Raw genomic sequence first — 20,247 nt, forward strand, 5'->3', positions numbered from 1 at the left:
AGAGCTTCCATCAGACATGAATACACAATAACTGTGAAGTGAAAGCCATCTGGTGACAACACTTGGGTCACACAATACATTACAACTAACTTCATAAAGGCTTCATGACTGCTGACAGTGCAATGGTTTTTGAGGTGCATATATCTTTCATAGAATTTGCTATATTATTCCCAGTAGCTAAAATGCAATGGCTGCTTATTAACACTTTACAAAGAAGTACTGCCATACCCATGAAGGTACTGTGTATACTACATGAACATGCCATGAAATTGTAGTTAACATAAAGCCAGACCGAGAACTGCAAGGCCTTATTCTTCTGGAAAAAAATCGATGGATTGAGGGAAAAACCGTGCATGCTGTTAGAAGTAATAAGATGAAATGCTTATTTCAAATAAAGAGCAAAAGCACCAAATGCAAGAATATGGTTTTTAAAAGAGCAACAGAGGGTATTAAAGGATTTAACAAAAAAACAGCGTTGTATTTCCAATATGTTGCAGTTAATCCTTCCGTTTTAACACCCGGTCCTTTTTGTGAATACGACAGAGGCATTTTGAAGTAACATATCAATCACTGTTATGAAATGCTATTGCACTTAAAAATGTTGCGTATATTGGAGTGCTGTCTGCTACGGAATTCTGAGCCAGTAAAAAATTAGACATTCATTCTAAACAATTTTGTTTACAACACTACCAACTGATACACATGCTGCAAAGTAACATTTTTAAAGTGACTGTACTATATTAATATGGAATTACTTAAATTTTTAATTCTGCTGAATGTTCAATGAAAAGTATTTCTCCAATTGGAGTCTTACACCTTCCTTCATATGAATTACAAAAAAAATGTAGTTAGACGATTATCCAGACCTACCCACTCCTAAACTGAAAATGTTTTAAATATACAAATCTTTTACTCAGTAATTCAGCGATAGAGAATTAAAATGACCAACGGAGTGGGGGCTTTGAGAACACATTGGTTTTCAGCTACCTGGCTTGAGGTATGTGTGTGATTTCAGCCATCATAGTTTGGCCATAACTTACAAACATACAGAAAGGCTTGTGCTCCAAAAACTGCTGGTGAACAGTACACAGGCAAGCCTTCAAAAATGTAAAAAACCTTACAAGGACACATGAGCTTTATCCTAGCAACAAAAAAATAACCCCCCACAATAAAACTAATTATTTCAACCAACTGTCAAAAATCATCCAGATCAACAGTTTAGAGTTAACGCACCGAACAAGCATTTTTCTGAGAGCCGAGATTAGGTAGAGAGGTCTCTACAGCAGAGAAGTGGTGAAGGATGGATTTGCAACAGAGTGGCGCAAGAGCCTTGCAGACTTATTAGTAAGTACAACTAGGGACAGAAACAGTGCTGAACTTCGCAGGGGGGGAAGGGGGGGGGATCTGGAATAGGCTAAGCAATAGCCTAGCACAGGGTGGGAAAATTTACCCTTCAGCTGAGGAAAAGGGTTTCGATTAGTTCAGTTTCAGTTCAGCTCCTCCGCATTGGGCACCCTGTTGAGCCACCGCGAGAGGCGGCCTCGTCTTTCCCACCCTGCGAGAGAAGGTGATGTCAGAAGCGAAGTGAGGTGAGGAACCAGAGAGAAGAGAGAGAGGCAGCAGAGAGACAGGAGGTGGTGAATGCAGAGCTACAGAAGTGTTTTATTGAGCATGCTACAGAGGAGAGGCAAGAGTACACGCAGAGAGAGGGGAAAAAAAAAACAACAAAACAAAACACACGACCGTCAAATCTCCCGACTTGTTAGAAAATTGAAGTTTTTAATCGTTTCCGCTTCCAAGCTATGCCTGAATTTTACACTTCTAAAGATGTAAAAACTCAACGGATGTAGAACACATACATCCCCCCCACCTCCCTTGACACAGACCACATAATTGTTTTTCTTATCGCCCCTTTTGAGGAGAGGAGATTCATTCTTGAAGCGGTGACAGGTTCAGCTGACACTGTGGCATTACTGTTCGGAGAATTCCGTTCAAGATTCGCAGTCGCAATTTTTTTTAAATTACAAAATTTTTTTCAGAGGTTCGATAAAACTGAATTTTACAATGTGATGTAAATTAAGACTAAAGGCACATAAACTTTGGTCCCGACAGGTAGTTCCTCTTCAGCTGACTGCTACACGATGACTGCACTGTAGCCAGACTTGCAACGCTCACCTCAACTTCCGTTAGCTCTGTGTAATGCATGCAACAGTGGTTTGTTCTGGAACTAACTAGTTCTGCCAATACATGCTCAAAACTTCACAGCCATTGTCAATCCTTGGACACAAACAAACAAACAGAAATGGCAAAATAAATGCACATATGCAAGTAAGGTCAAAGAACATCTATAAAGCATATTCGGTCGTAATATGCAACATTAATACTATACTCCTAAGCGGTGAGGTGTGTAAACAGAAAACAAAAGGTTAAGATGTTCTTACAGAATTTCAGTTAGGGTTAAGCTTTATCTTTGGTTGTCTGGATAAAGCAACTAAATAGCTTAAGTGAAATGCGTGGTCTCGTCCCAAAACCAACTGTTCTCAGGTCAGTCCTGATCTCCGTTCGTTCTTTCCTCCTTAATAGCTAGGATGAATTCAGCAAAACAATGAAATAAACTAAGCTGCAGAACTTCATAAATCATAGAGCTATTAAGAGCTACACTTCTATAGCGGAACACAAACTGTACAGATAAGCATGGTTAAAACCTAATGTTTATACAAATCCACTTCTTACATTAACAGAACTAATGTGCCTACACTATCCCCATTTACGCAAAGGTAGGGATGCGATGCGTTTATGCTATTTCGTCGAGTAAGGCACATAGCTTTTCAATTCAATCTAATAAAAAGAGGAATTTGCTTCCTTCGTATGACGAAATGGAAACAGTTAATGGCCTGCCTAACATATACAAATGAGGGGGACGCGCATCTCCGAAGCAGACGTTAGCGCCTGCCTTCTCGGCGAGTTGTTTTTCTGATAATCCGTCATGTTGAGGAATGACTGGCGAAACGTAAAATGTCAAACTGTGGTCCCCAGTGTCTGGACACAAGTCAACGGGCAGCAGCGCCACGGGCGTGGATCGGTCCGTCATCACGCTCAGATGGTCGACTTGGAGAAGGAGACCCTCAGGTAATGGTTTTCTCCCATGTTGTAATTGTGGAGGTCGATCAGGGCTTGGATGGCTTCTTCTACCGTCGCCATCTGCAGGAGCGCCATTTTGTGGTCTCTGAAATGACAGACATGGCACATGATCCTAAGTCGAGCGAATCAACGATACTGTTTGAAATAGCCTTTAAAAAAAAAAAATCACGTAGAGTGCAAAGATTAACTGATGCAGGAAATGGTGATGGAAATACTTCTATTGATCTTTAATGCAATGTAAGCGGGTAGCACTGTGGCATAGTATAAAGCTAACAGGCTTGCCAGCTGGAAGTTGCAAGCTTGATCCCCTTGTAGTAAACTGCCACCGCACTCTTAAGCTAGGTACATACCGGCTTCAGCTGCTTCAGTAAATACCTAACTGCATAAATAGGATCTATGTGAAAATTTAAGCAATTTAAGTCTCCTACACAGGTGTGTCTCCTAAGCACTGTATTACTGTAATTACACACATTAAAAGATCTATTTAGATAAAGATTCAACCACAGGGTGTAACTCTGAGTTGAGGCTTCCTGCATAAATAAAAAATAATGAAATAAAAATAATGAACTTACTGGAAAAACTTGAAAGCTTTCACAGTGCCACCAGAATTTGAGAACAGGAGTCGGAGGTCCTCTTCCGTCACATCTTGCCTGTAAAGTGACAAAATGAGTTCATCTTTCCAGAGGGGCTAACACTTGAGAAAAAACCCATCTGAATGGCTGAGAACAGAACACCTTGGGTCCTGACTGCCTGTTCGTAATTCGAGGACCCCGCTAATCCTGAGCATGTCATGTACTTACGGGATGTTAGACAGGTGAAGGGTTGCAGACGGGGGGAAGATATTCTGGAAGTTCTTGGACCCGGGCTTCTTGAAGCGATGCAGTGGGGAGTTGGTGAAGTCCTTGGTGAGCCCCTGGTCGTCCAGCCCCTCCCTCGGCAGCTGTACCGTCTGGTGCTTTGATAAAGTCACCCGGATAATCTTTCCATACATCTTCTGGCCGTTCAGGTGGCTCATAGCTGGGGCAGAATCACACAAACAGTGCGTGGGTGGGTTCACAAGGTATTGACTTTCAGAACCAAAATGGCAATGATATATTGCTACAGTTGGAAAAATGAGCTGTCAACCAAGATGTGTAAAAATGATCAACAATCCAAAAGCACACACAAAATACACAAAATAAACATGCATTTGCACATCAGGTACAAATAAACCACATGAATAAACTGAGCGAGACTTTAAATACAACAGATAAACGAATGTGTGCTGTTCCAAAATGGTAGCTATCATTAATGCAGCATTTCTGAGGGAAAATCTTACCGAGCTTGGCTTGGTTTCCATCAGCCATCTGTATGAGCGCGCTGTCTTTCTTATTGTACAGAATCTTCACGCGCTGAGCATCACCATAAACCCCTTTTAAGATTGAGAGGCAGGCAGGGAAAGAGAAATGAACCATGGAGAAGAGTTAGCAGGTAAAAGGCTGATATTAAAACACGCAAAAAGTGAAAAGATAGAACATACATCCAAATGAGTAAACAAATAAAGAGTCGAATAGAGAATATAGATAGAACATACTCCGATACACCCTCCAAAACAAGCTTTGTGAAATGAAAAATTAAAACTACATGCAAAATAATTAGACCATGCATTAACAGAAATCCACTATGAAGAGAGATAGACTTTAAAATCCAAAAGACAGAGAGAACCACCCCAACAAAAGAAAAAAAAAAAAAAAAACAAAAAATGGAAGACAGTACTTAACTATAAGCCAAAACATTAGCTGTAAATTAAATATTTTAAAGAAAAATACAAACTATGTTTGAGAAACAATTTAAAAAAAAAAAAAGAAAGAAAAGTAGAGTGCTAACGATAACATACCGAAGAGGGTAAACAGACTTTGGGGCGTAACCATCTTTAGAAGGAGAGAAGAGCAAGCAGCGTAAGACAGGAAGAGAGTAGAGTCGAGGAAGAGCGGAGATGAACAGATCATCCATAACGAAGTGTGGTTTCCCGTAGAATGGTGGGGTGGTCATGGATCATGGTTCAAGGCAGTTAATTGGGGCAAGTTGGTCCGAGGAACATTTTTGTTCAAGCACAAAGCATGAACAGGGTAGAGGGGGGCAGGGGAAGGGGGGGGGGAACACAGGTAAGGGGGGGAGAGGGGAGGTAACGAAGAAGGGGGACAGGAAACAAATGGGTACACGGGGGAGGGGGCAGGAATGAAAAGGGATCGAGGGGAGAGGGGGAGGCAGCAATGCAGAATAAAACAAGGAGTAGGGGAACAAAAATAAAATACAGGTCAGTACATAGGAAATGCAGGAGTTTGGTCAGAAAATGGCTGGCTTATGTCTGCTTTTTTATATATAAATACAAGAAAATAACTGTGCCAAATGTAGTCACCCAAGACAAACGTGGGCAAAGTACATTCATATCAAAGAATAATTACAGCATAGAAGAATGAACAGGGAGGGGCGGGGGGGAGATACGGCATGCAGTAAAGTTTGAAATCTAATTGCTGAAGCGTGACAAGAGAATGAGATGCAGGCAGATTGTTAAAGAAGGTGCGACTAATTTCCATCCCTTTTTTTTGTTTTGGCATGCAAGTGTACTCATGAAAACCACCTTGCAAAGTTATGGCATAAACAGAGCACATCATGTTTAAGTCCACAAACCCACAAGGTGTTTGGGGAAAAATCATGATCAATGTAACTTAGGAAAACTCTCTCGGACGACCGTGAGAGGGTAAGGGAGAGAGAGAGAGGGAGAGAGAGAGAGAGAGACATGAGAGAGAAAGAAAGAGAGAGAGGGAGAGAGAGAGACAGAGTGAGAGAGACAGACAGGTCCCATACTTCATACCAACTTTCAGGGCATAGAAAAAGCAGCAGAAAGGCAGGAGAGAAGAGGCAAATGAGAGCTTAGAGAGAAAAGACCAAGAATTAACGAGCATCAGTTCACATGATGGAGAGACAGAGAGAGTGTTTAGGAGACAGTGACCAAAAATCTGCAATGAAAACAATGGCAAAGAGACAAGAGAGGAGTCCCTCGTAACTTCACTCAGAGAACCTTGGAGGAAAAATATATTTCAGTAGTACTTTTCATGAAGCAAGAGACAGGACGTAATGCAAGCACGAGAACAAAGCTAAATAAAAACAAAATTTAAAAAACAGACCAATGAACACAAACTACAGTTCATTATCATCATCATTATGACCGGTTATATTATGAGAAACTAGAATGGCCTGTTAGTGAATTAAGAAGAGTTAGCACAGACATTCAGAAGCAAAGCCCTGGGGTAAGAGGCACCACATACAATGTTTGCCTTTTTTCCAAGATTTTTTTGCAGCTATTGCAAATTATTGTTTTAGCTTGGGCATGTGTACAAAGTGCATGTGTCAAGTGAAACTGGTAAGTGCAGAATTATGCCAGTGTGCCGGCAGGTGTTTAAGCACTGAGTGAGAGGTGAGAAGCTAGCCTAACAAAAACGACAGCCATAGCACATATTTGCTACATATCCTTTCCTCCCACTAAATGGTTATTACAAATTATAATACAGATTATTTCATACGTACAAGGACACTGATGACAATGGCATAAAAGGCAACTCAATAGAAGCACAGTATGTACGGGTCACCTGACAACACGGTGAAAAAGGCTAATGGGGCAGGGAGGGGGCAGGGCGAGTACTGACCTCTTCGTTGAGATTGCTGACCAGGAGCACGCCGCTGGTTCCAGAGTGCCCGGACAGCGCCACCCGCCCGGCAGCTGCTGCTGCCGCCGCTGCTGCGCTCAGTGGACTCAGAGCTCCTGGAATGGATAAGAAACCATTCAACACCAGCACTGCTCTGGTGGCAAAGGTCTATCACACCTCCAAAGCAGGCTTAATTCCACACAACTCCGACCAACTCAACTCCTCCGGCTCTCACAAAAGGCAAAATCTGCTATGTGGCACAGATGTTTTACAACTAGTCTAGAAATGGTAGGCAATTCTGCCAATGATTCCGCTGAAATCAGAAAGAACAAAGGTTATTGTAACTGATGAAAAACATTATTAACTAACTAAAGTAGCTTAGTAGTTAGTACTTAAAGTACAGATCATTACATTTACATTTATTCATTTGGCAGATGGTTTTACCCAAAGCAACTCAGAAGTGGGGCAGAGTACAACACAAGCAAAAGCCATACAAGGAGGCACGATATTAGAAGAGCTGCACGACCAAGATTCAATAATTCGTAAAAGCTAGCTGATAGAGACACGGGTGCATTAAACTATTAATTTTTTTTTGAAGGAAAATAGAGTTTAGAAGAAATTGTTTTAGGTGGTAGTGACTCAGGTGATCAGGTGATCACTGGACCATACAAGTTTTGCAACAATTCACAAAGATACCATTTAAAGCAACTACTGTAAACACAGGCTGCACTGCCAATGTCTTTTTTCATTAAAAAAATACATATTATGGCAAGAAGAAAGACAAGAAAGCATAGATACCTCCTCCTTGTCCGAACCCAAGAGAAGACGGAAACCCTCCACCACTAGAGTAGGAAGCTACCATTCCAGATGGGGTACCTACAAAAAAAAACAGTAACATTCAGTAAAAAAAAAAAAAAAATTAGAGGGTGTATTCAGGCCTGCTAGAACATACTGCACAGACACAAATTCACTTGCCAAGTGTAACAATCAACCTTACACTGTGCCCCAACATTTGCAAAATGACACGAAAGCCCTCTCTGGCATGCAAGACGCAGTATGTAAATGAAACGCATTCCGTTAAATTCTCACTCCTTCATTTTTCCCATCTCTATTGCACTTAAATGACTGCACTATTTCTTCTGAAATAATAAAGCTTTATAAGACAAAAAGTTAAACCTATTCAGTAATCTATATCTTTATCTACCGTCTTCTTCTCTAATTTTTTTTTTACAGACGAGCTAGCGCATCACGCAAAACTCTTCCGTATTTGCGCAGGGCAGATGCACAGCCCTCACCGAGCAGCGATGAGGAGTCCTTAGTGAGGGCCGCGGCGACCGATGGGTCGATGGCGGGCTGCCCGTCGCCCGCCGGGAGCTCCGGCCGGGTGTAGTCGCGGCTCTTGTCGTTGTTGTACTTGACATTGAGGTTGATCAGCTTGGAGAAGTCTATGCGCAGTGTGCAGCAGGCGTTGTAGATGTTCTGCCCGTCCAAGGACTACAGAGACAGAAACCCCACCCGGGCAAACTGGTCAGCTTGGCTTTTTCCAAGTAGCCTAGCACAATTAAACTCCCACTGCGGTACGGTGTCATCTTGGTCAGTACACAGTAGGTCCCATTTTAACCCTACTGGCTTTGCTCACTCCCTTTACTTGCTCTAGTTAAGTGCATGATGTCACAAGCCACAAGTGCATGAGATTATCAGGAGTTTGCTGTGGATGAAAGCACATGATTCTATTTGCTTCCGGCCCTTGGTTTTAATGAGCTGGATGGCAACACGCCCCCTCACAGAACGCCGCGGTGGCGCTGTGACGTGGTTGACTCACCAGTTTGGCCTGCTGGGCATTCACGGGATCGCTGAACTGCAGCAGGGCCTGGAACTGATTGTTCTTTGTGAATGTGATGATTTTCATGACGGTCCCAAACTTCGAAAAGATCTGCAGGTAAGGAAAAACATGAGATGCAAGCCGAAAGCAGGCGTGGTTATTTCCCAATCCATTTGCAATCATGTCGTAAATGTGCCAGGCCTTCAGTTACCCTCAACTGAATTCTCTTTGGTGGAGACAAAACAAAACTATTCATTCAAAGATAGACAAACGAACAAAACAACCCAGACAGGGAAAGGACTAGACGTAGGACTGCTGTAACCTCCTCTCATGGCATCAGTTTTTAAGCAGAACAGGAGTGTGTGGGCGGGGCTACCTGCTGCAGGACGTCCAAGGTGACGGGGTAGAACATGTTGTCGATGATGATCCTGAGCACGGGGCTGGGCGCCGGCGTCAGCGCGCTCTCGCTCGCCGTCGACCCTGAGGTGGGCGTGCCGCCGGCCTGGACGGCCGACACCGCCTGAAGGACAGCTTGCGCACGCTGCAAAGAAACAGGGATAAAGGTAGAGACCAGATGAAACCACTGAATTTTTGACCACATGTAGGATGTGTCGCCATAATCCATGTTAGACGAGTAAATCTTTTTATGCGGTTATTTCACTCCATTCTAAACATCTCTACACTATGCACACAAAAGGCCTACACTCACACGCAATGGGATGTTATCTGGCACATGCTGCCAGCGGCTCATCTTGTGATTATCTTTTCACACATGTCTCAGATTGGAAGTTGAAATTGACTGCATGTTTTCAGGAACAAGCCAGTGAGTATTTGGAAACTAACTCTACGGGAATTGTAGCATGCATACCGCACCAATAGCTTTTGCCAGGTTGACTAATGCTTAGTATATCCAAGCAAAAACTTTCTGTGGGTTTTACATGCTTGTAAAGCTTATAGGTCTTCTAAAACGCTTGGAGCTTTCTCACCTGGTTGAGAGCATTGTCTGTCTTGAGCTCTTTGTGATTGGAGTACTGGATGAAAACGGGAACATTGCGAACATGAGGCGTCACGGCTGTGTAGTAGTTCACCATGGTCACGGCTGCCTCCTCTGTTCCAAGCTCCAGGAACGCCTGTTGGAATAAAATGCATAAGGACAGTGAGCATTCGATGATGCCAACAGTGTTTGTCCCATCATACATACAATTACAAACATGCTGTTTTTACCATATCTAAATAACATCCATGGTTTCAAGCATTACATCCAAGTGGCAACATGGGGTTAGACAGCATTTGCCTTGAGCAAATTCAGAGAAATGGTTTTGAGAAACCACATGCAATTATACTACATGAGGTCCCTGCCGAGAGCCTGACACTCAATGTGAGCTGTCAGAGACAAGAAGATTTCTGTCCAGACTGCCCACCAACCTGGTTCTTTCCTTTCAGCATTAGGATGTTGGTGACCTTCCCGAAGGGGAGCCCCAGGGCAATGACCTCGGTCTCGGCCACTTCATTGGGCAGTTTTCGGATGTGGAGGACCCGGGATGGCGGGCTGTCCATCCTGTCATCCACCCTCAGTTTTTTGCTGTCATTGCCATTGGCTGTGACAGAGCTTGGGCTGTTGTACAGACTGCCGGACAGCAGCTCGTCCGAGCCTCTCTGGTAAGGGAAGAAAAGGGAATGGATATACAACAATGACCACATAGCATCTTTTGGACAGTGCCTGTAAAAGGGCAGAATCAGAATGTGTAATTTCATCTGAGGCACAGCACAGAAGAACTTCTGAAAGAGGCTGATGTTCTCTCACCACTCAAGCCATTAGCATTCTGTGAGGAATATTTTAAATCTTGCCTTCTGAAATGTCGTTCCCATGCAAACCAGCTTTCAATGAGTCGAATAGCTAACCTTTCTCCAAAAAATTTACACAGTAATTTAATACAGCTCCAAATGCAATTTAACTATCAAACCATGAGAAACCCCAACTATTCTCAAAGATACAAGACTTCTGATTTTCAGTATATTACACCATTAGCCAGTTGAAGAATTAACATTTAATGTGAAATCTGGTTCAGAGCTCAACAGTACATGTTTTACATGCTGCTAATGGGACAAGAAGCCTAAAGTTGGAGGCAGTTTTGGTAGTCCCATTACACTGACTGCAATTCAGGCTAGATAAAAAGGCCGCTCCTGATCTGTAATTGACTCATTAGGTGCAACCTGGTCACTGTGTTTCAATTCAACATTATGCAGTCCATGATTCAATTCCTGGAAGACCTTTGCCCAGGCAAAGAACACAAGGATCTTCAGTGACCAGGACTTTGAAAGAACAATTTTCAGATCACAACAAAATGGAGGTAGTTACCACAAAGGTACTGCAAAAATAAAATGTGTAATAACTGACACCTCTTCCAATCCAGGTTGGTAACCTTAACCTCGTTTGCTCTGTCATCAGACGTCACACACACGTGTCGAAAACTGCCAGTAATGTCTTCTGAGGAATTTCTACTGATAATTTATCGTCTCTTTTTAATGACACTAGAGGTCGATTTGAGTTAGCCTTTGCTTATCCTTTATTGAGCTAAACCCCATTTTCAGCATTGACTTGAGAATGCATTCATAAACGTAAAGAGAAATTATGTAACAAAGTATAGGGGTGGGTCTTTCTTGCAGGGGGTAATCACGTGCTTTACGTGACTTGAATCATATATCATTACCTGGCTGTTTTCAACCATTTCAGCGGCTAAATAGTGAGTTTTCATTCGCAACTTCAAAAAGAAAAACAAAAACACACAACGGTCAAATGCTCACCTTTACGCCAACTGCAACATCACTGACAATGCTGAAACAAAAAAAAATGTGTTATTGAACGTTTCAAGCAAACAAAGGAAACAAACGGACCAGCAATGGCTAGGAGCTAGCTAGCCGTCATCCATTTGCTTATCGCAGCCCCGGCAGTAGCATCAGCACCTAGATGTCAGCGCACTGACGCCGTTCAAAGCGTCAATTAGTTAACATTAGCAAGCTAGTTTACCAGCCCGCCAAGCAGCTCACTGACACTCCGGGGTTTTCAGGGAACCAGGAAAGTGTTCAAACACTAAATATTGAATAACAGCGGTTCAGTTGGCTTTTTAATTTAAAAGAACGACAGAGACCATTCTGGTCCACTGTAAACAGTTTCTTCAGATAAGTTATGGTATCCTGCCGGAGTTAGCTAGCTTTGCTACCTCGCCAGTAACACCATAAGGCCCCGCTCGACGAAAGTAGCCTGGCGGCCAGCCACACAGAGGCCTGTTACCAGGTCAAAACATGGCCTTCCACTAACAAATGTTTTAAGTTACCCAACTAAGCTAAATACGAATGGTTTTGTGAGTAAGACGTGTATCCAGCTAGATAGCCATTGAGCATTAACACCTACATGAATTCTAGAAGCACAAAACGACAAGGTAGTTTTCCAGCCGGTGCAATAAAACTCTCTGTATGTACCAAATTGCATGCGTGAGGCAAAACTTTCTTTGTTTGATACCAAGCCAGCAAGACCCTTAAAAAGTTATGCACCCGTTGGCATGCATGAAGTACAGTTTGCCTGTTAGTAAGCTAGCGAGCTAGATAGAATCGAGCTGAATGTGACAGTGTGTGTCGGACCTTTAGCTAGCTGGCTAACGTTAGCTACGTCTGTTAACCATGCGCACCCGGAAAACAAAAGAGAGGGCGTCGCTAATAAAACAGATATAGCTACTGTCCCGATACTAGTGCCTTTGGTAGCCAGCTAATATGTCTAAAACACCAGCAGCAATGTGAAATTGCAGTTTAAGTTGCTAGCTTTGGCTGTGCTATTACAACACAAAGGATTCCGGTCAAAACCACAACAAAGCTTCTAATACTCGCCAGCTACGCACCTCGTCACGTTGGCTAGCTAGCTCTAGCAACTTTCAGTGATATAACAGCCTACTACTCGATGAGTAAAATATGGCTTCATGCTTATTTTCTTTCCCGTCTTCTAGAAGATAAAACCTATACTTCTGATCGGCTGTTCTAACAAAGATAGCTACCTAGCTAGCAGGTGGTAGTATAGCTATCTGGCTAATATGCTAACTAGCCAATGGTCGGCTCGGCGTTGCTTCAGGCTTCACTGGCATTGCTAGCTCTAGCTAGCTAGCTAACAACATCACTGTTTCGGTTTCCAAAAGTGACCTCGCTCGATGGCTGGAAAGAGAAATTACTTGCTAGCTGCCTTAACCTCGACATTTTCATCAAACTCACTACTACCAGAGTGAGGATTTCAAAATGAATACATTCCGAGAATACATACCCGTCCATTGCCGGAGAAGCTATGTCTACACTGTGATCTTGCCTGCTTCACCGCGCCTCTGCCAGCACCGCGCAAGACGACAAAATGGTGGTCGAAGTTCGTACGGAAAAAGCCGAACACATCCGAACTGCTGACTGGCACGAGTATTGTCAAATCTACACCTCCCTCTGTGTGTAATACAATTACTGCATCATGTAAAATTGAAAGAAAAAAGATTGCTTTTGCTTCGGGCTATCAGTAACTGGAATAGCTGCTTACAATTAATTTGTTTATGGATTTAAGAGGAAAGTTTGTAACGTGGTTATTTTTCTGCGATTTTAACGAGAAGAAAGGTTGTCAATGAGGGGGGGGGGGGTACACTGATCAGTTCAGATGTGTTTAAAAGGGTATCCTGAAAAAAAGAGTAAACTTAAACCGTATCATAAAATGCTGAATAAACCCAAAAAGGGGATGTAAAACATTGTGCATTGTACAGCTCATATCTAAGTAAATATTATGAAAGTGGAGATTACCCTGTGCTACGGCACACAGGACATCACGAGTGTCTGTCAGTATGCACTACACTGAAAAAAAAAAAACTAAACATTGCATTCTTCCATCGTCTAATGCAGCAATGGTAAACGTTACAATAAACCTCAGGAGTACTCCAATCTGCTGCTACAACAAAATAATTTGTGCTGGTACAATATATTCAACAGTCTCAGGAAAGCTACCTGTATTGACACAACCTTGTGGCAGCTGGCCTCTTATGCAACATTATTCGTTTTTGTTTTGTTCACAATGATACACTTTAAAGTCCACGTGGTTTTTGTTCTTCTTTCTTGCACCACTTCTTATCGAACAGATTGAACTGTTCTGTAAAGTAAACATCTGTAGTTTACCTTAAACCAATCATTTAGGATGTATGTTTCTAATTTAAATCCGTTTGAAGCTTTCCGTGGAGCACATTGAAAGGTACTTGATATTGAAATCATATTAAAGTGATAATTTGAAAGTTTATTTCACACACCAAATCAACACCCGACCCGAGGCCAATTTATACACGCTTATAAAAGTTTATAAACGTAGCCCACTTCTTCCGTTATGAACCTGGAACCTGTGTATGATGCAGTGAACGCCATACTGCATTACTGTGTTTCACAGAAGAGTGAAACCCGAAGAGTTTTCGGAGGATCAGCTCAAGTACACGGGGAGCCACGTTTTCTGCTGCTGCTACCACATCTGCTCTCTACTCAGGTTGCCACTTCATAGTGGCCTCGCTGTGAAATCAGATACTGACAATTTATTTTGGTTTGGTTTTCGCATAGAATTGAGTGCTTTTAATTTATGCAGGCTGAAGGAATTTCCGATTTTTACAGATGCCATTGGTAAATATTTTCCACTTTCCGGCGAGCTCAAGACTGTTGCATTGGTAACTCTGGGTATTGTCAGTGAGTTCTCCGCACCCCCGGTTCGCGACCGTCCCCACACTGCAGTAGGCTATCATTTGGACTGGAGTGTAGCGATAATTGTTCCGAGATGACTGCCAGTCATGCGTGTGCGTCACCATTCCATCATCGGCCGCGCGTCCCCTTCTGCTCCGTAACCACAGGTCTGCTCTGACAAGCGGCAGCGCATTGTTATCCCTGCTGTCCGCCCGTCACGTTGACAGATGGCTGATTTCGGATGACTGGCATGCCGCTTGTGCTGTATACTCTGACTGAACCTTTTTTCCTGGAACCAAAAAAAAAGAGAGAAAAAGCTCACTTTGACGTACAGAGGTGATACATCTGTATCTTAATGATAGGGGCCACATCTCCTTGTTGCACAAGCTAGGTGACAATGCGGGTGACAGATTTTTTGTTTTCCGTTTTTGCCTCGTGATGTTGCCTATTGTGTGAGCAAGTAGCTTTTTGCGGTGTCGCATTAATAGCCTACGGAACAGCAAAGTTGAATGTCGGCACACAGCCATGCTTATGCGTTTTCTTGCGATAGTAAATGCAGCCTATCAACGCAGCTTATTTGTGGCACAATGAACAGACTCGCAATTCCATTTTAATGAATTCATTGACGTGCTCAAGTGCTTTCACTGCACCGGGAGAGCAACTATGCATACGATTAGCCTTGACAGACATACGACTACCAGTTCATGTAACGGCGCAGACCAAGGGACGTGAATCTGATCTTTCAAAAAAAAAATCATAGGACTTGATTAAAGTGCTATTTTTCCACAGAGTTGGTTGTATTTTCACTGCTGACATGTTGACATGTATAGTGAGAACTGCAGAGCTATCGGAGAGGAGTCAATCTGTCAAACGCTTGCCACCTCTCTACCGTACTTAAACTGATGCTGGCTATTCAACAGTCAACTCTTGCCTGAATTAAGATGGAGGTGGCACAATGAGGAAGCACTCATTGAAATGCAAAATGGCAGACTTCAGCTTCAACGAGAGACATAACACCAGTTATTGTAGTCCCATGTAGTTTCTATCCACCTTGTTTGTATTGTATGAGAAATGCCATCAAAACAAGTGAATTCACTTTATCTGATGAAACAATATTCCTGTGTCCAGTTGGACTCTGATGAAGTGACAGTGGTGAGCGTATATTACATATTCAGAGTATTAGTATAAGAATAAGAATGAGATTTGAATAGTACAATCTCATCTAATACTGAAAGAATAACCACATCAATATCTGATCAAATAATTCCTAGCAAATGAGACAGCGTTAGTGTAGCCTGCAGATAGGCCTATGCTACAAAGTTATACACAAGTCCATGAGAGGCACACAGTGACCACAAACCTTAATGCCAGGAATGCCAATTCCTGACGAATCCACATAGGCTGAACTCTATTACCATTCACACATTTTTTAATACTGATTTTGGAATACTTGACCTTATCAAGCCCTAGTCACTGTCAGTTGTCATTGTTTACATATAATATTTCCCATTGTTGCAAACTGCCCCCAGCAAATTATATCACCAAAGATCTGGCACTCAGTGTTTGATGAGCAACACATAGGTGCTTGGAAAATGATATACTTCCTGTCCCTCATCCCCTCCAATAACATGCAAAAAACACACACACACACAAGGCATCAACAGCAACAGCACTTATGTGCAGACGTCATGCATGCTTGTCATACATTTGGATGAATGTAAGCTAATCATTAGACCTCATTCATTTGTTCTCCATAGGTGGCCACAGCAACACGCTCTGCTATCATTCCGGTGGCAGGTCATAGATCGCCAAGGATACAATCATCTAGACAAACAGCCTGTGCTGCTCACAGAGAACAAATTTACAGATAAATGAAATGACAGACACTGCTAGATGTTTAACTGATATTAAGTACTGCAGTGAAACAAAAATGAGGAATTTTACATCACATGACTACCTTTTGTTAGTTTCCATAATGCTGCACATATTTATTCCACATCAGACCCTCTGTGTGGGCCATTATTTTGGGAATATCTTGTCTATAGCTGCTGGAGACTGTCTCTTGTAAAAAATGTTGAAGAGCATACAACATGCAAAATATAGGATAAACCACAATGGTTCAATGGCACCCTGTGTGCCATTAAGTTTAGGAATCATGTTTTGTTTGCTAACACAATCTGATCTTGTTAAATTGCACACAACTGGAAAGAGGAACAGTGACAGGCAACAGGCAACATAGTGGCAGGCAAGTGATGAATAGTATTTCAATAAGCTTTCCTACAGGGTCAGGTATTATAAACTACTCCAATACAGGTGTCTTTACAGAGACAATTCTTCTTGGTTCATGGACAAATCCATGGCGCTGTGGAATGGCCTCACAGGTGGAATGAATCAAATGTCACTGTGCAGCAATTATCGATTTTTTAGCTTTATTTTATGGTGTTCCTGTTGATCAGGTCACATATGGACATCCATTGTCCCTTTCATTGTAAGAAAAAAAGACATTTTCATTTCTATCTCTAGATCCTTTAAGGTGAGACTAAAGCAAGCTCAATATTTTCAATATAGTGATTGCTCTCTACAACTGAGTTCTGGTGAATACATGTGTGTGTGTGTGTGTGTGTGTGTGTGTGCGTGCGCGTGTGTGTGTGTGTGTGTATATGTGAGTGTGTGCGTGTGTGCATGTGTGTGTGTGTATGTGTGTGTCTGGTGGAGGGGGCATGAGAGAGTAAACATAAGATTTTCTATATTTAGTCCAATTATGAAATACTTACACCCCTCATTCAGGCATACAATCTATACCAGCATGTGGGATGATCTGAAACACAAATAATAAAATAGGTTTCCCTAATCTGCACAATATACAGAATAATAATTCCTGACTGTAGTTTTGAGCCAAAATTGTCCAGCAAGTTTTCTGTGTTCATGCATTCCATAAAGCTACATCACCATCAGTTCCCAAATGAACTGAATGTCCATTATTTAGTTGATCAGAAGCACTGGTGTGTTTTTATTGCTTATCATTTTTGGTCATCATAGGTTGTGCAGTATAACCTCCGCAACAATGCATAAGCAATGTCCCCACAATTGGAATGGTTCACTCTAGCACCAAGTTTGCCTGTTGGGATGGGATGGGCATTGCACACAATTGGTTAGAGCTTGATGAATCACACCAGGGCTGTGTGTCGCATCTTTATGGTAGAATATTGCATGCGCTGTTAGTAAGAGCTGTTGGGGAAAGGCTGTGGTAGACAAAGGTTAAAGCTTTAATTTAGTATGAAGTGCTGGCTTGCTGGACAATAAACCCAGTTCTTAAGCTGTAAAACACAAACTCCACACTGTCCCCAGTGGCTGTTTATGGTAGAGTGGCCAGAGGACTGAGGGTGTGTTTTCAGATGTTTCCAGCTCATCTTTGTCTAATCTGCCCTGTTGCTGTGAGAAAATCCATAGCCCTACAGTTTCCCTCTGTTATTTTTTTCCTTTCATATTTTTTTTTTTTCTCATTGTACTTCAATCAGTTTATGTGTTATTCCTATATGGCTGACTTAAACAGATACCACATCCTGACCCCCAACTAAAATGTGACAAGGATATCTCTACCTTTATACTCCCTTTGGACAAAGCCTAATTTTCTGGCATAAATTTCAAAGCTCTAGCGTATATGACTTGCATAATATTGGGTCTTTAATATGACCTGCCTTTGGGGTTTGCCTGTGACCTCATACATAAACCACAACATAACCACTTACAGATTTGTTTTCTGCGATCTTGCCACTTTGTAAATGCCATGATTGATAACCACAGTAATCCAAATGCAATGTGGATTTTTCCAAATGAGAGTGGCAAAAGGCAAGGGAGAAAAAGACACAGGTGAATCAGAGGAGCTATCACTTTAATCAACGCCATTCGGTGAAGTGTTTACAGCTGACTGCTCTGAAAATTCATATTTGTCAAGAGCTTTTGACTGAAGGACAAAATTTCTACCCAATTACACACCAGGGGTAAGAAAACTATATTCCTTTAGAGATTATTACTGTTGCAGTGTTGATGCGACTGCGTAGTGGGAGATAAAGGACGTGCTGGAGAAAGAGTCTGAGGGTATCAAGGATATCAGGGATATCAAGTATGCGACGATATCAAGGACAATGAGGCATACAGCCTGCAAGAGCCTCCTTTCGTTCCCTATTTTATCTAAGATCTCTGATGACAGCGGCCCTCGGAGAGACAAAGGCCCGCGCTTTAATCGGATTGCTGGGAATTTTCTATTGGATTAGGGCCACTGACTGGGTCCATGTGACACCCTCCCCCGCAACTCCCCAACTATATTAATAATAATCACAACCATTTCCATGTCAGGATTATGTCCCTTCTAGAAGACACCAATGGAGAAGTTATCGATATGTCTGCCAGTTGCAATGTTATAATTCTATAACATTCAGCTGGCTGTAGAGATGGCAGAATCAAAGGTGATCTCGATACCTGAGCTTATTCCAACACACCCTTCCTGGGCCATAATTACAAATATCAAAACCAAACTGTTGCCTATGTAATATGTAGGCTTTGCCTAACGGGGTCCAGGTCAACGGGTTTCACAAAGACGCAGCAATGAAACCTCTTGCAAGCAATGCTCAGCCTGCTACACCAAAAAAAACCAAGGTCTTCACACCCAAGCCTTTGCCTGAAAAGGCAGACCAGGCTGTGGTGAACTGACTCTAGGGGGTAATATCAACAACTGTAATGGACTCATCAAACCAATGAGCCCTGTCCATTTAAATTTCTTTCCAAGTTGGTTCTGGAAATGGTCCCCCTAGAAATTTAATGGACCATTTCCAATTGTAGCCTATAGTTGTAATATTTTATACATGTGACAGTCAGGATTGCAAAACTGACTGAGCAAATTATCCATACAAAGTGTGATATCACCATTAGATTACACCATAATAACTATAAGCACTGGAGGTCATATCACACTTGAAAAAATACATATTAATCTACAGCGGTGAGAATTACTATTGCTGGAATAAGAGACTACTGATTTAACTGTTGAACTAGCCTTTCAAACAATGAGCACTAGATCAGCAGGTTGGAGATTGCAGCGTAAGATGTTGATAATTATAACAGTGACAAATTTGCTGAATCTGTATTAACAATGAATTAAATCTAATACAAAATTATTCAAATTCTTGCACAGTTTAGGCCTAGTTGTTCATTTCAGGGATCAGAAAATGTGTGATGGTATGCAACAACAAATAATTTACAAGTAAATAAATGAATCCAATCAAGTGTTAGATATCTTGTTTATCATTCAAAAGTAGGGACACAGCCTAAAGGTGGTTTGACTGAATGTCCTGCCTCAGTTGCAAAGACAGGGTTGAAAGTGCATGTAAACCTATAAATCTATTCATTTATATGTTGCCTTCTCTCGGCTGAGCAGGGCTTGCAAAGCTCTCCAATGTTAATTATTCCTCATAAAGTGATCCATCTCTGTGCATCTTAGCAGTTTAATCCTTTAGGAGACAATATAAGTGATTTATAAAACATCTTCACAAAGCTGAAAGGGAAATTCAGAATGTCAAGCAGATTAATGTGTTCAAATAAGCTGCTAATGCAAAGAACTCCCAGTGCTGCACTATAATTGTTTTACAGATACACAAAAGCTCTGAAACAAGATTACGAGACATTGCTGATAATTCTGCCGGACACTGACATAAAAAAAAGATAATTTTGTAAGATTCAACATGAATCTGTCTCAATTGTCTCAACGACGAGCATGAAATATTCATTCATTTGAGTGCTGACTTTTGGTGCATAACATGTGTATCTCTCTCTCTTTTTGCTTTCCTGTGTTGCACCCAATTGATTAGCTTG

General features: G+C 41.9%; 1 protein-coding gene across 1 annotated transcript; it reads right to left on the reverse strand.

The window, feature by feature from the left end:
* Positions 1–960: 960 nt before the first annotated feature.
* Positions 961–13,034, reverse strand: ptbp2b (polypyrimidine tract binding protein 2b). Its single transcript, XM_036554052.1, has 14 exons — positions 12,956–13,034; positions 11,455–11,485; positions 10,075–10,305; positions 9,636–9,779; positions 9,026–9,190; positions 8,650–8,760; positions 8,123–8,321; positions 7,626–7,703; positions 6,828–6,943; positions 5,018–5,051; positions 4,460–4,552; positions 3,942–4,158; positions 3,714–3,791; positions 961–3,226 (listed from the first exon to the last, which is right to left on the reverse strand). The coding sequence occupies exons 1-14, from the start codon at positions 12,961–12,963 to the stop codon at positions 3,097–3,099; spliced, it is 1,635 nt and encodes a 544-aa protein (XP_036409945.1). The 5' UTR covers positions 12,964–13,034; the 3' UTR covers positions 961–3,096.
* Between the last annotated feature and the right edge of the window lie 7,213 nt (positions 13,035–20,247).

This window comes from Megalops cyprinoides, chromosome 20 (assembly GCF_013368585.1).
Source record: "Megalops cyprinoides isolate fMegCyp1 chromosome 20, fMegCyp1.pri, whole genome shotgun sequence".
Taxonomy (NCBI): Eukaryota; Metazoa; Chordata; class Actinopteri; order Elopiformes; family Megalopidae; genus Megalops; species Megalops cyprinoides.

Bases quoted from the DNA above. Each gene is read 5' to 3' on its own strand.
- ptbp2b (XM_036554052.1), bottom strand. The intron at 7,704-8,122 runs GTGAGGGCTGTG...TTTTTTTTGTAG, and splicing joins GGACTCCTCATCGCTGCTCG to GTACCCCATCTGGAATGGTA. The intron at 6,944-7,625 runs GTATCTATGCTT...TATCCATTCCAG, and splicing joins TGGGTTCGGACAAGGAGGAG to GAGCTCTGAGTCCACTGAGC.